Below are 15,035 nucleotides of genomic sequence, written 5' to 3'. Positions count from 1 at the left end.
AAGTATTATTAGTTAATATAACATCATATTTAAGCATTATTAATGAGTTACTTAATAGCCAGTTTTTCATGCAAATGTCAAAGTGGATATATTCGAGCAGATTAACTACTAAGCTGGGTTGATACCAAGATATAATGATAAATATTGTGCTGCTGTAGTGAGAAAGCCTGGTAGTAGCCATAACAGCCTTTAATAAAACCTGTAGGGAGGGATATTGGTATATACCCAGAGATGATGATCTTCCTTGATGGTGTGATCTCCTGAGGAGAATGAACAGATGCAACTTCCTCACGATCTAGATCAATGGAGATCATTTTTGTTAGCCGCGAGTTACAAAATTCTTGCACACAGAGGGAACGCAGCCTTATTTCTTACTTTACAGATGAGAAAACTGAGTTATAGTTGCTGAACGGCCAGATAATTTCACCTCTCTCACAGATGTTCGATAAAACCCATTTTCTCTAATCCCCACTGTGTGATTTGATAGCAACTAGAAGATGCAACCATTGCAGAAGTATGCTGCTTTAGAACAGGAGAAAACATTTCTCATAATCCCTAGAGGAAAGTTAGAAAAATTCATAAATTCCCTACCAGTGGCATACTGATGAAATGAGGTTTCTTTATCTCCAGTGTATAGCAGGTAGGGAACAGCTATGATCTGGGACCTCTGTCCCCATGGGCAAATACACTGCCTCAAAAGCACTGGATGCATTTATCTTGCTTTAGATGAGGTTGGACTTGACGATTCTTCAAAGTCCCCCCACCCTGAAGAGGTTTTAAAAGCATCTTTTCGCCTTTTCTATATGTATTTTCTATCATTTAAAAAAAGTCTGCAGTACCTTTCTGAAAGCTTTCAAGAGTGCGACCCAGGCAATGAGAAGACATGAAAAAGCATGAGGGGAAAGGCACTGACCTCTGAGAAGCTGGTGGTTGGAGTGAAAAATTCATGGAGACTTACTTGTGCACTGTATGCTTGAGACATACAGTATGTAGGGGGAAAGCAACACATTACGTAGGGGGAAAGCAACTCCACACATAGGTATATAGGTATACTTGAACCTATTTTAAATATGCCAACTCCTTAGCCTCTAGCCCTCCAAAAGTACAGGTCATATTTCACTGATTAGATTCTTCTATTTGAGGTTTTTTTTCCCTCTCATTTTGTAGCACATCAGCGGTGTGAAATCTTTCATTAGGCTAATTACCTGTCTATCCGGCCTCATGCAAGTTAATTTGGACAGACTTGGTCACTGCTTCCTCCTGACTCAAGGAAGAAGGTATCCACCGGGATTTAGTACCTGAGACCTGTTACGTTGTGGCCTTAAAGGTTAAAATACTTTTCAAAAAGCTTCTCCCACTATTTTTCTAAATTCAGTGCAGCACGGAAACTTTGGCTGTAGTACTGAGAAGATAGGACAATGTAACGGTGAAGAAGAGAAAATGCCTGCATGAAATCAAGGGCCGTGCTTTGTCCTTCAGTTTCCTTCCTTGGGTCTGAATGAAGGAGGGTGACTTTCTGCTGTGAAGATCAGGAATGAAGACGGTATTTTTTCAGGTTGTAGGAGATACCCATTTGCTGTATCCATCTCAGCTTGAAAGACGAATGCAGTTTTTAAGACCGAAGTGTCTGTATGTCATAGTTCCTGGAATCAAATGAAGACAGCAGGGTTATCTTCCCTTCAGATAAGAAGTATTTCCGTGAGTCACAGCACTGAGCGAGGTTTCATATCACTTGCCCCATCTTTTTTTCTTTTTTCTTTTTTTGTCTCAAACTTGACTGATTTTGATATCTAACAAGAAAACAGACTCCATTTGAAGCTTTCCTTATGCTTAGATCAAATGTAAGGTCTCGTTTCCATGGATTTAATGGCATCAAGGGGCAGGCTTTGAAGGCAATCTCTCTGTGAGTGAAGGAGGATCCTTTCCTTCTATATCATCTGTATAATCACTTATTTTTACACAGTGTATTGTAATTTCGTATCTAAGTTATCTCTACACTTTCATTAAACTTGGATGGAGATTGGCTTTCGGGTTTAGGAACTGCTAGGAAGGAATATAATTGAAGTGGGATTCCGTGAGTTTAATTTCCCTTAGGAAGCTGTGTTTTATAAAATGAGTGAATGCTTGCAGTCACTAAGGAAACTCGCCGATGTGAACAGCAGAGGATGGATGCACATGCTGCTGTCTGAGCTAGAGGCAGACCTGCAGGAAGAGCTGAAGCAGCCATTCTGGCAGGCACTGCTGGCTGCTCTAAACCAGGCCTGTCTGAAGGGAGGAGCTCAGCTTCTTCTGTGCCCCCACCCTTGGATCACTGTATTTTGTAATTATTTGAAGTGTTGAAGGTTCTGTTCTTGACTATTCTATTTTAGAGCAATATGAATTCTGCAAGTTGCTTTTCAGGAGTAGGCCAGCAGCATTTCAAAAAGTGCTGGGTACTACAAGAGCGTAAATCCAGCCCTGCTGCTGAATGCAGCCTTGGCCTGCCCCGGTGTGCTGGCAGGGCTCCGGGTTCTGGGCAGGGACTCTTGCACGTTGTGCCTGCTTCTTTGGACCCTGTTTATAATCCTTACCTGCAGCACGGAGGTACTTTTTAGAGGTCTGCTCTGGGTTTTGAGTAGCATAAATCTGTCTTAGGCTGCATTCATATTACATATCAGGGGTGTATGACCTTGGGTTACTGCTGTGTTAACTTCGCAGACTGGAAGTAAGGGGTTCTAAAACCTGCAGACTTTGAAATCTGAAGGAATGTAAGGGAACCATATTTTTAACCACTTATTACAAGCTTTCTTAACGCTCTCCTGAAATCCATGTGGTTTCGGGTTTGGGCACTGTTGGATGTAACTGAAGATATGTAAGTTTGTAATTTTGTCAGCAGTAAGAAATGATTGATCCAACTCCAATGAAAATATTATGTGACATAATACTTCTGAAGTATTATGGACATGAAGAAAACGATTATACCGCAGCATGAGAGTTGCTCTACTGATGAAAGCCAGTACTAATTTAATTAGTGTTGTTTAAGCTTTTCTTTATTTTTCCTTTTTTCTGTGCTCTTTCCTAGGTATGTTTCGAAAAAATGAAGATTTGACACCATCACAGAGGTGCTTGGCTGTAAGGTAGGCTTTCAGTGATCTGAGAGTCTAGTTTTGGTGGCAGGAAGAAGCCGATGTTTTGTGTGCTTTATTAATGCTGTGCGGAAATGCTACAGCTCCTGTTCAAGATCGAGTGTTTACAAACTTGGCTAAAACAGGTCCATGCATTTTATGTTTGTAACTTAATTACAGGCATCCGTTCTCCTGCAAAATATCACTTAAAATGGAATGTTTTTCTTGAGCGTAAAAGCTAAGTTCTATGCGTCATATGCAAATTACATCCAGACAGGAGACTAGTTAACATTTAGCACACACATAAAGTAGTTGGCAAAGGAATATACTTGCCTAATTTCTGTTTTTCAGCATTTAACTTACCTTTTTTTCCCTTTCTTTATTCAGGAGGCTTGCTAATAATATGTTGTCCTGGGCTAAACAGTCTTGACTTAAGGAATTTTCCTTAACTTAGGTTATTGCCAGTTAACACAAACCTTTGCTTACTGACTCAGTTATATTGAGGAAAAAAGAAAACACAAACAATTGAACAAGCACTTTAGGGAAACACCCTTCCGCCTTCTTCCTCAGGCTCAGCTTCAGTCAAACACCTCTTCAGGTCGAGGAGAAAGTCAGAAGAGTTAAAGACATCATTCTGAAAATGCTCAGTATGGATTGGAAAGCGATGCTATGTTTAGAGTGTTTTAAGTTGTGATTACAAAATATACACAAACTGCTTTTCTGCATTTGGTTTTTACTGCAATTAGAGTAAGCAATGACATGCAGTATGACTTCTCCTGCTGTGGAAATTCTGTGGAACTACACATTCCATCTCACAAGCTGCTTGTCTTTGAATTACAGACGCATGCCAAGTCTACTGGAATATTTAAGTTACAACTGTAATTTCATGGGTATCCTGGCAGGCCCGTTATGCTCTTACAAAGACTATATTACTTTCATTGAAGGCAGATCATACCAACTGCAACAGTCTGAAGCAAATGGGAAGGAAGATACAAAATATGAACAAACGGATCCTTCTCCAAATGTAAGATGTATGACTCTGACTCTTGCAGTGCCGATGCTGATGTAATCGTTGCATGAAAAGCTTGGTTTGCACTGTTCGTTTACAGGCATAACTGCTGAGCTGTGTCTGGAGTTCATTCATCAGCAGTACAGTTCTCTGTTCAGAAAGTTAAATACTTGTTTTTTAAGCTAGGTTTTTTCCCATGGTTTCCAGTCTGGATCTTGTGGACAAAAGCAAATGCATCTGGTGCTTCCTATCAAGCTTATATGGTAAAAAGCCATCTTTAGATGAAGCAGTTAATGCATGTTTTCCTCAAAGTGTACGCTGTGTACAGTGAAGACAAACTGTATGTCTTGTCTTTCAAAAGTGGATGAAACTTAACAATTCCAGCAAAGTTTTATGAAGGTTCTCAAATTCTATTGTTTTCTGATGTCTGCATGCAGCAAGCAGCAAGCATTCATATGCATTAAGTTGGAAAAGCACTCATGGAAACAATTTTTCCTGCTTTTACTTGTGTAGAGAGGTGCTAAAGCTCGATTTATTCTTTTTTTCTTTCATCTGAAGATGTAGTAAAACGTATACTAGTGATAGCTGCATGGCTAGCCATCCATACAGTGTGTTTCTTTTCTCTTTGTTCTTTTATTGGAAAAGAGAACACGTACGTGCAGAAGAAAGTCCAGTTGATCCTACCTTACTGAAGAGATTGTATGGTCTGAATTAAAAGCTCCCAGAGCTTGTTTCTTTTGTAATTTAATCCAAAGAGTTTAATGTTGAAGGTAATGAATATTATCATTCTCTGCATACGTTCTTAAATAGGAGTGTATCTATCTTTTACATTTGTGACTGAAATAATTAGTACTACATATTAAAAACAGAATTACGATGGAGTCAACTGGAGCACTTCACATTAATGGCTTGCACTAATGCCAGGAACAATTACTTGTTCTCTGCTTGTCTTTTAGACTGCTAGCAGTTGCTAGAGCAGATAAAGGCATTCCCACAGTTGCTCGTCACATCCTGCTAGCTGGAGGATTCCATCCCCTAGCCAATAGAACATATGAGTGCTTCTCAATCAGTTGTCATCTCCAGCCACTTCCATTCTTTGAAGAATGGGTGAGGACATTTTGCACATTCTTTTCTACCGGTCTTATGTGGTTGTAGTAAGCTGCACCACAGAAATATAAACAAGTGGCTGGAGAATGATAATGTTTTAACCTGCTCTGCATGTTGGCAAGCTAAACGAAGTGTGCTGTTGAGGAAGTCATCAAGAAGGGAGAAGGACAAATGAGACTTGCTTGCATAGATTGGCACTTACAGTCTGTATAGGTTGCATACTCTTGGTTTTTAAACAACCTTTTATCTTATGTACTAAACTCCTATTTCTGGAGAAAAATATTATGAAGTAAGGTTATTACAAATAAATGGACCTAACCCAATCTGCTGGTATCAGGACTTCTGAACATGCATCTGCTAGTAGGGCTTCATAGCTTTTTACCACATAACCTTTCTAGCGACCCAAATAAGGTCAATACAAATTAATGTAAAACTATAACAGGTTCTTCTTTCAGGTAAGCAGTTTTCTTTAAAAAGCATTGCTCTCAAAATGCTTGATGTTTATTTGTGCTGCATTAGATTTTGACATAGAAAATGAAAAAGAAGTTGACTGCTGTTGATACTCCCAACTGGCATTAGAGAAATCTGGCTGCGTTTTATAACACCAGAGAGTGCTGTGTGCTTTTGGAGAAATGTGGATGATATGATTTGTTCCCTGCATTTGCTGCATCAATTAAACAATTCATTGTTTTGTTCCAGAAGAATGTTTAAGTCCCATTAACTTCATGTTAATATCTTAAATTTGTGACTGGATTCTCACGTTACCTTTAATTTCAGCGTAAATTGTTAGGTAACTCAGAAAAATGAAGTGTAATGGGGATTGGCAAATGTTAATGTACTAAATGAAAAAAAAAATCCTTCAGCTGAGTTTATAATAAGCCTCTTGTTAAATATAATTTATATAACTGAAGTAGTTCATGCCGGCCTCCCCCCTCTCCTGTGTGTTGACTGCATGATATTAACTTGGTTTAGTATTTTTTGCTGTGTTCATTGCATGTTAAATGAATTGAATCAGCATATTAAAACTCACTTCTTATGTCCCTCCTATTGTGCCTTTTTGCAAGCTATCAATTGTTGGTGCTCAAAGTGGTGTCAACTCTCAGAAATTAATATCTGTCTTTGTAAGTTTCTTTTTATTATGGCTACCCTTAACACACAAGATGCCTGTCAGCAGATAGCCACTTTCTTGCATATTCTACAGACTCTTTCTATAAATTAAAAAAGTTCTTGGTTAATTACGTGTAACCACTAATTACTGAGGTGCTATCCTTCACAAGATGATGCACTTTAATGCAGTTCAGTATTACATTGAGATCCTTACTGTTTATCAGCCAAGAAGGAAAAAATATTCAAACGAGGCCTAAAGCGCCCTTAGTACTTTTTGTATGTATTCATATACATCATACTTGTTCATACAGTGATACATCCATGCGAGCTCAGCGTTTATGGCTTCAGTTAGAAAGCCATTCCTGAACTCCTTTCTCTGGTTAGGAATCCAGCTTTCATCCTACTTGCATTCCCATCTAATGTATGCGCATTTGTTTTTGCCCTGGCACAGTCTCCTAGCCTAAATACGTTTTTTCCCTTCACAGTATTACCCGTATTTCATATTTTTATACAGGTGTGCTCAGTTTTTATCCATCAGAGCTAAATGAGCCAGGCCCTTCTTCCTTCTTGATGAAAAATAAACTGTATGTTCTACTGTACGTGAGGTGAAAGAGACCCATCCTGCAGCTTCTGTTCTTGCAGTTCATTAGCAGAACAATTATCTTGGACTGTAGTTTTTGAGATATTCCACAATAAGTGAGTTTTACTTTTTTGAGTTGGAGTACTGTAAACTTCAGAGAGTGAATGAAACAAAATGACAGACTTCTTAGAATTAGTTTCTTCCTCCTGTACAAGCTGACCAATCCTCCTGTGAGCGTGGAACCCTGTTTATGCTTTGGCAAAGAATAACCAAATGCCAATTGAACTAACTGTGGTGTCAGGTGTGGATTTCTGTTTGTGTGTAAGATTATTCAAAATGTGAGTGCCCTAAGCAAGCCAAGCCTCGGGCTAGAATGTAATGATCTATTGAGTCCAACCCAAGTATCAGCTGGTGGCTGTGGTTCTGAGCTGTGTACCTGTCACGGAATGCTGGTGAGCGTTCTGTGGCACGGTGACCAAAGTTAGTTTGTCAAAAATAAATAAATAAAAACAGAACAAGGCAAATACCCCAGTGGCTGGTATTTCTCCTCATTTGCTTCTCTAATCTGACCCATGAGAAGGAGAAGAGCAAAAACGTGTAGGCAAGGTGAGGAGAAAAGGCAGGACTGCTGTGTCGCATCGCAGCCTTTATTTGGATTGCCCTTCAGGAGAGCTGCTTAAAGCAGGCCTGGAGCTGCAGCTCCCAGTCCTTGGGGGAGATGATGTTCAGTATTGTTTGCTGAGGACTTCAGTGTGCCTACCCGTGCCTGGGAGTGGTGTCACCAGGCTTGGTTGGGGTTCTGGGATTTGCAATTATAAAGTGAAGTAGTACTGGTTAAAAAACAAAAACAGAAACAAAAAAACTATGAACTGATATGCCATGCTGTCTCTGGATGTTATTACCCTTTTTCCTGTACTTAAATGTTGCTGCTAAAAATTATAAATAAATATAAAATAGAAGGAACACCTCATTTAAGCAAATAAAAACACCATCTTCCCATGGTACATAGGAGTTCCGCGACCACAGATTGAAAACCTCAGAGTTTATTTTTCAAAGGTATGATTGTATGAGTTCATTGTTCTTAAGATGAGTTTCATTGAGAACCTGCTGCTGGTCCTTCAGAGAAGGACTTTCACCTCCATGATTTAATTGAAAACCTGCAGAGAGGTACCAATGTATCTTGGGTTGATGATGCAGTATGTGTAAAGATGGGCAAGTAATGGCAGCGGACAAAAGGGAGAACAGTACTTACTGCGTGTCACCTCATGTCAGTGAGACTTTGGTACTGTGCATCTTGCAGAAATCCCTGTGTTCCTTTGGGCACTTAGCGCTGCATTATGGAACGCAATAACTGTTTAGGAGCTGGGTATGAGTAGCTATGCTGATTGAAGTAGGACTTTAAGGACTGGGAGCAGGATGGGCAGCAAAAAGACTGCGAGTATCTTTTTATTCGATGCCTCAAAGAAAAGCAGCTACTTTGATTATTTTTCTGCCAAGTTTAGTGTCATGGAACTATAAATTAAAATTTAAATACTGAGTTTGCTTACGATGAAAACTTGAGAGTTGGATCATTTAAACACAATTTGCAGTCTTCTCATCGGGGTCCTTGGTTAGTGTGCTCCTTTAGGAACTTGCCCACACTGGTAACCAGCCTTGGAATACGGGTGAGACTCCTGACTCAAAGTAGTGCACATCAGGCGTTACTGCTCTTTGCATCTTATAACAGAACCTTAACAATCCCGGTGTCCTAAAAGTAGCACCCTCCTTAGTGTGGTGGTTATAGCAGAACAGAATTCTGAGGAAATCTGAGTCCAGATTCAAGCTGAGGATGTTATTTGACTCCTTATCACTTGGTCATTCTAGCTAGCAAAACGGGACCTTATAGAACAGAGGTATTTTGGTCATAAATTCATAAATTATTTCAGTGTTTTATCGTTTTAGAACTTAGGTATTGCGATAATTGAACACAGATAGTTGATGCGTTGAGTTGGGCAGCACCTAAACGTCTGTATTATGCCAAAGAATTCAAGAATAAACTAAAATTGAGTTCTTCTTTCTGGAATCTTTGCAGTAATCGTACGTGTCCAGTGCAAAGTTACATGCTTGGTGTTACGGTGTCTTGAGAACTTACTTGCTTAGGTAATTTGGTAATGAGATAAAAACTGGGGTTGCAAAATAACTTCCTGTTATTGAAAGGGATTCTCAGGGGCTCAGTGTAGTTGAATTTGATTTGCTGCGTTTGCCAGAAGCAGTGGTACTCACAGTGTAATCAAGATAAGGATATTTCTTACCTATATCTTATCTCTAAAATGTTACTGAATATTTTAAATACAGAAAATCTGTCATATATATACGCCTGTTTAGGAAAGACTAACTGCAGCTTGCCTTTGTTTTCAGAAGACTAACAAAACCTGAAGCTTACAAAGTCTCTTATCTTAAACTTTGCAGATAGCTGTGGCACAGAAGCTCTTAATCTGTGGACTGTCCTTACTCTTTCACATGACTATTACTAAAACGTTGCCTGTGGAATACAACATTGATGAGAACTTCAGAGCTACAGCATCATGGCCTGTAAGGGTTTTCTACCTATACTTGTCTCTCATGGCTGCCAGACCGAAGTATTATTTTGCATGGACTTTAGGTAAGTATGGGAAAAACAGCCCTGTATTGAGTTTCATTTGAGATGCTGTACAAACTATGCTTTAAAAAGAGACAGTGCCCTCTTGAGGCCTTATGAAAACATCAATAGATGTAAATATTGCAAGGCATTGTCAAAGGTACTGAATGATGTCTCTTTCTTGTGGAACAAAGCCTATCAACCACAGCACTATGCACAGTGTTGTGACAGTGTGGCGGATGAGATCACGGAATACTGAACAAATGTATGTGAAACGTGAGGGTTTTTGAAGAGCGATATTGTTTTAATGAACGATGTCTTTTTGGCTTTTTGAAACGTGTATTAAAACCAGGCTGATTTACAATCCTTAGTGTTCTAGACATATCTGAGAAGTGGCTCTAAAACTTTCTGTGATTACTTATCAGTAATTTACTTGATGTTATTATCCAGGCATGAAGAGAAAACGTGTAAATTGAAATTCAGATGTATAATTGTGTTGTTAACAGTAGATACAGTGGTTTTCCAGAATTGGATGGATGATGCTCCATTTTTAGTCTTTCCTCACTAAAAATTCTATTTGACAAATGGCAGAACACCCCTGGTCCCTCACCTGAGATACTGAATAGATGATAGAGTTTAAGCAGTGTTTTGCTTTTTGCTTCACATTCTTTAAAAAATGGAACAAACAAAGAAAAAAACAAACCCAACACACACAAAGCCAAAACGCTGTATGTATGCAGCTCGGCATGCTGGATGTGTCTCACAAAACAGATTTCACTGATTTCCTCCTTCAGTTTTACATTATTTGTTTCATGATTCTTTTGAGAGAGAATCTGTGGGCAACAGTGCAGTAAAGAAAGCCTTAGTGTGGCAGAGAGACGTGACTCATTTACTGCTTCCTGGTCATTGAATGAAGTGCTTTCAGCGTGTCTGGATATGGTAATTTTGGAGCTTGTTGCAGAACGAAATATTTTTGAATATTGTCCTCCTAAGCACCAGTGTCATCATCTGTCAAAAGCGGGAGTCAGCTGAAAAATGAATGGTTTTCTGCTTTGCCCCCCATCATTCTTCACATGGATTTCTACGTATGTTTGCTAGCGGTGAAGAGTTAATAAAATGAGTAACTGTAGTCCTTCTGCTCTAGCTAACAAGGGATTGTGGTTCATCTGAGAGCTTAAAATCATTGCCTAATATTTGAAGTTGACATCAGTGATTTGACTGCATGCATCCATACAGGTTAGGGGCTGACCTGCTGGAAAGGCGATCTGCAGAAAAGTACATATGTGTCCTGGTGGACAGAAGGTTGGCCATGAGCCATCACTGTGCTTTCATGGCCAAAAAGGTCAATGGTATCCTGGAGTGCATTAAAAAGAGTGTGGCCAGCAGGTCGAGGGAGGTGATCTTCCCCCTCTGCTCTGCCCTGATAAGGCCTCACGTGGTGTACTGCATCCAGTGCTGGGCTCCTCAGTTCAAGAAAGGGAAGTGCTGGAGGGGGTCCAGCTGAGGGCCACAAAGATGATGAGGGGCCTGGAGCATTCCCCTTATGAGGAAAGGCTGAGAGACCTGGGGCTGTTCAGCCCGGGGAAGAGAAGGCTTAGGGGGGAACTTAACAATGCCTATAAATATCTAAAGGGCAGGAGTCAATGGATGGGGCTGGGATCTTTTTGGCTGTGCCCAGTGACAGAACAAGGAACAGTGGGCACATACTGGAACTTAGGAACTTCCATCTGGACACAAAGAAGAACTTCTTTATACTGAAGGTGACAGAGCATGGAGCAGGCTGCCCAGAGAGGTTGTAAAGTCTCTTTCTTTGGAGATATTCAAAACCCACCTGGATGCTTTCCTGTGCCACCTACTGTAGGGAACCTGCTTTAGCAGGGGGTTGGAGTGGATGATTTCCAGAGGTCCCTTCCAACCCCCGAAGTTCTGTGATTCTGTGGTATCAGATGTATAGCAATGAATTTTATTGCTTTCAAAGATAGCTATTAAAGTTGTTATTGATGAGGGAAAAGATGTAAATTACCCTGTATTAAATCAAGAGTCACAAATCCCGGTTCCAGACTTGTGAATGTTTGGAGAATCAGCTTCAGGAAAGGAGCTGATCATTTATTTTCTGAGTGCTTTAGATTGGTACCTTCAAAAAGCTGTTGAGAAGAAAGGAAAATGCATAGTAATGATATATAAGCAAACCTATAATACAAATTCCTTTCAATATAGTCATAAAAGTTGAGCGAATATCCTTGCCTTGCTAGTTGTAGCTTAAGAGGTGACAATCTGAATAGAGTGCTTTAGATGAGTTCTGAGCTCACACAGAGGGCTAATGTCCTGCCACTGGAGGACCTGAACTGCACTGCTACTGTAGAGCCTTTTGGCTACATGGCTTTCAATTCCTTAAGGGTACTTTCAATTATGAGAGGAATGGGCCTTCTTTTCCCCAGGGCCATTTGTACTACCGGCTGCTCCATGGAGCGCTCACAGAGCTGAGGCAAAGGGCTGTATAAGAGAGAAGGATATCTGTACTGTGAGATAGATAATAATACTATTCATACTTTTGCTTTGGTAAAAGTTTTTTTTTAATTGAAAGTGGCTATGTAAGCATGGATTCTTTGGTTGTTCAAGCATCTGATACAGCGATCCTCTATAGTTAAAAATGATACACATAGCCTTTAAAATGTAACATATTTTGAGCAACCTACTTGTTGTGTGATGCACAATACAGGCAGTTTATAATCTGTTTCTCCTTGTCTCATTGCAGCAGATGCAATTAATAATGCAGCAGGATTTGGTTTTAGAGGCTACGACAAAAACGGAGTTACACGTTGGGACCTAATATCAAATCTGAGAATCCAGCAGATAGAGGTTTGTTCATTGTTGTTCCAAATAAAATATATGGCTGTGTAGGTATTTAATTGTAATTACATGAACAACTTCTATACATTTTGTTTATCAAGATGGTGAGTATGTTTTAAATCCGAAATGACACATTTGTAGCCTTGGGAAGGATCTTAGAATACGTTTTACTTATCAGCTGATTTCTGAAATATTTTGTGGTTATAAACAGTTGAGTAAATTCCTTATTCAACTCATTTCAAAATAGGTTTTTTTGTGCAGTTTGGATGCCAGAATTCGGGAATGTTTTGTAACATTTTGCAATTACTGACATAATTGTTCTGTTTTTCTCTTGCAGTCTTCCACAAGCTTCAAGATGTTTCTTGATAACTGGAATATCCAAACAGCTCTTTGGCTTAAAAGGTATTTATTTCTTAAGGGCAACGCTCTTCTGTGCTGAAGTTCTTTTAAGTAAGATGTTTCTGAAGAAAATTTAGCATTTAAAGCTAAAGCTTACAGAACAGTACAGTTGTTTAGCAATTGCATGAAACATTCTTCCTATAACACCTGTATTAAAGCCTCTGAATTTAGATCACTTACTGTAAAATGTCTGCTAATGATAGAAACTATTTGACTTCTTCACTGGTCATGGGAAATCTGGAAGTATTAAAATGGAGGATTCTTTTTTACTTTATTTCCTCTTACCATTCAAAGCTGTTTGTCTTCCTGAAAGCAGCAGGCAAAGCATTTAAGTGTTGGCTGCTACTCTGTGTAGGCTGGGAATTTTTTAGCCACGCAGCGATACAGGAACTTCCATACAGTCTGTGAGAGAACTTTCTGCACTCCTTCTGAAATGGGTGCATGGCAAATATGGAACCACACAGTGTGCTATCAAAAAAACATTTGCAATTGAATATCCCCTGGATGCATTTTTTTCTTGTCTGGCAAACAGAGTGTGCAGTGATCTAAATCATTCTGCTTCCACCACTTCTTTGTGGTAAACAGAAAGAAAAACAAAAAAAGCATTCTTGTGAGTGGTACCCAGGCTTTGTTAAGCTTACCTGGTGTTGGTATGGGCAGCCTTTTATCTATAAATCTGATCTAATTTAGATCCCCCCATCTTGGGATCACTCAGAGGACCTTCTCTCTTGTTCTAGGATGGCTGAAGGAAGCTTGTTGCTTCCATCAAATTTCATTATAGTACGTGCTCTGCCTTCCATAATTTCTTCCCTAAATATTTTCCTGACCTAATAATAAAAATTAAACCAAAACAGAGATATCATTTGATTATTCTGCCTGAATCAATAGGCATCAGAATGTATCAACTGCCAAGAGAAATTAGTGCATACATTTATTTAGAACAGTTGAAGAGTCTTTGAGGATAATGTGAATACGTACTGATTCTGTCCACAGTGAAAAGGCAGGAAGGTGGAATGTTTTCTTAAGCACTGATTTTCAGGAAAAGATTGTTTTAATGTCTACGTAGAAGGACCATAAATAGTGGCACAGAGTATGTGTTACAATTACCTATCACTTTGTTAGCTGTAGTGCTACATCAGTTTTAATAGGAAAAACTCATATATTTAAACATATATGTTTAACACTTTGAATATGTCACATGTTTACCATTTAAAAGAAGGTAAAAATCTTAGGTATTTATCTCATAAGAGATACAGAGCATGGACATGAACATTGTTTCTGTGTTGGTTTTTTTTATATCTTTGGAGGAGAAACCATCATAATTGTGAATTTCAAATCCTGATTGTGTGTAAAAACTTTGTAAAAATGTTAAGCAGTTATCTGATGTGCACATCATAGGGATGCTTCAGAAGCATTTACTGTAGATCACTAAATGAAGCGATTCAAAGGTATTATGGTTAGAAGCATGCATGTTAAAATAGATATTTACACAGTAGCAACGTATATTAACTATATATATATAAATATGCATATACCTCATTATAGTGTTTCCTCACTGGGAAGTTCCTCAGCCTATTCATCTTCTTTTTTCCAAAGGAAACTTGTAATTCTGTTTACAAAACCTCCTTGTTTCTCTCTTCTGACTTCTTCCCAGGCTTCCTCTCTTCTTACAGTGAATGTAGTACTTTTTCTATAACCTTCAAGGTCTTTCCCTGGCTTTTTACAGGCAGAATGAGTGATTTAAATGGACTAATTACAATTCTTTTCTTTAGATAGCACTGTTACTGGTACATCAGTATTATCTCTGTCTTTTCTTTTGCAGCAGCTGTTAGCTCGTGCTCAGCTGATAGTCACTGTTGATTCATATTCATGATCAGCTCTATTCAGTAATATTGCATGGACAGTTACTGTTTTGTGTCTTCCACTTTTCTTAGATATTCTAGACTTTTGGACTTCATGTTGGTGATATCAGAACATCATTCAAATCTGTCAAGATCACTTTGGATTCTAATCCTTTATCTGCTGAGAAAACAATGCACACCTCCTCTACCTCACCTTCTCACTCAAAAAGAAAGGGAAGGGCAGACAGGGTGAAAAATAAACTCGTTAGCCTGCCACCCAAGCTAGTAATGAAAGCATAGAACCAGGCTAAGGCAGTGCCTTGCTGAACAGCTGACGCATCTTCCCACTTCTAGAGCAAATCATTACTAAACAGAACAAGCCATATTTGAACAGATTTTTTCAACCTGGACCCCTATTTCC

At 39.1% G+C, this 15,035-nt stretch overlaps 1 protein-coding gene across 4 annotated transcripts in view; it reads left to right on the top strand.

Moving 5' to 3' along the window:
* MBOAT2 (membrane bound O-acyltransferase domain containing 2) overlaps nucleotides 1-15,035 on the top strand; it is a 154,051-nt gene that overhangs the window by 129,075 nt on the left and 9,941 nt on the right. For all 4 annotated transcript variants that reach the window (XM_025148772.3, XM_025148771.3, XM_025148773.3 and 1 more), the window contains 5 exons: nucleotides 3,062-3,116; nucleotides 3,945-4,128; nucleotides 9,356-9,548; nucleotides 12,280-12,383; nucleotides 12,712-12,776. In XM_025148772.3, coding sequence (XP_025004540.1) covers nucleotides 3,062-3,116; nucleotides 3,945-4,128; nucleotides 9,356-9,548; nucleotides 12,280-12,383; nucleotides 12,712-12,776 — 601 coding nt within the window. The remainder of the gene's footprint in view (nucleotides 1-3,061; nucleotides 3,117-3,944; nucleotides 4,129-9,355; nucleotides 9,549-12,279; nucleotides 12,384-12,711; nucleotides 12,777-15,035) is intronic.

The sequence above is a fragment of the Gallus gallus genome, chromosome 3 (genome assembly GCF_016699485.2).
Source record: "Gallus gallus isolate bGalGal1 chromosome 3, bGalGal1.mat.broiler.GRCg7b, whole genome shotgun sequence".
Lineage (NCBI taxonomy): Eukaryota > Metazoa > Chordata > Aves > Galliformes > Phasianidae > Gallus > Gallus gallus.
This window is presented reverse-complemented; position numbering and strand designations above follow the sequence as displayed.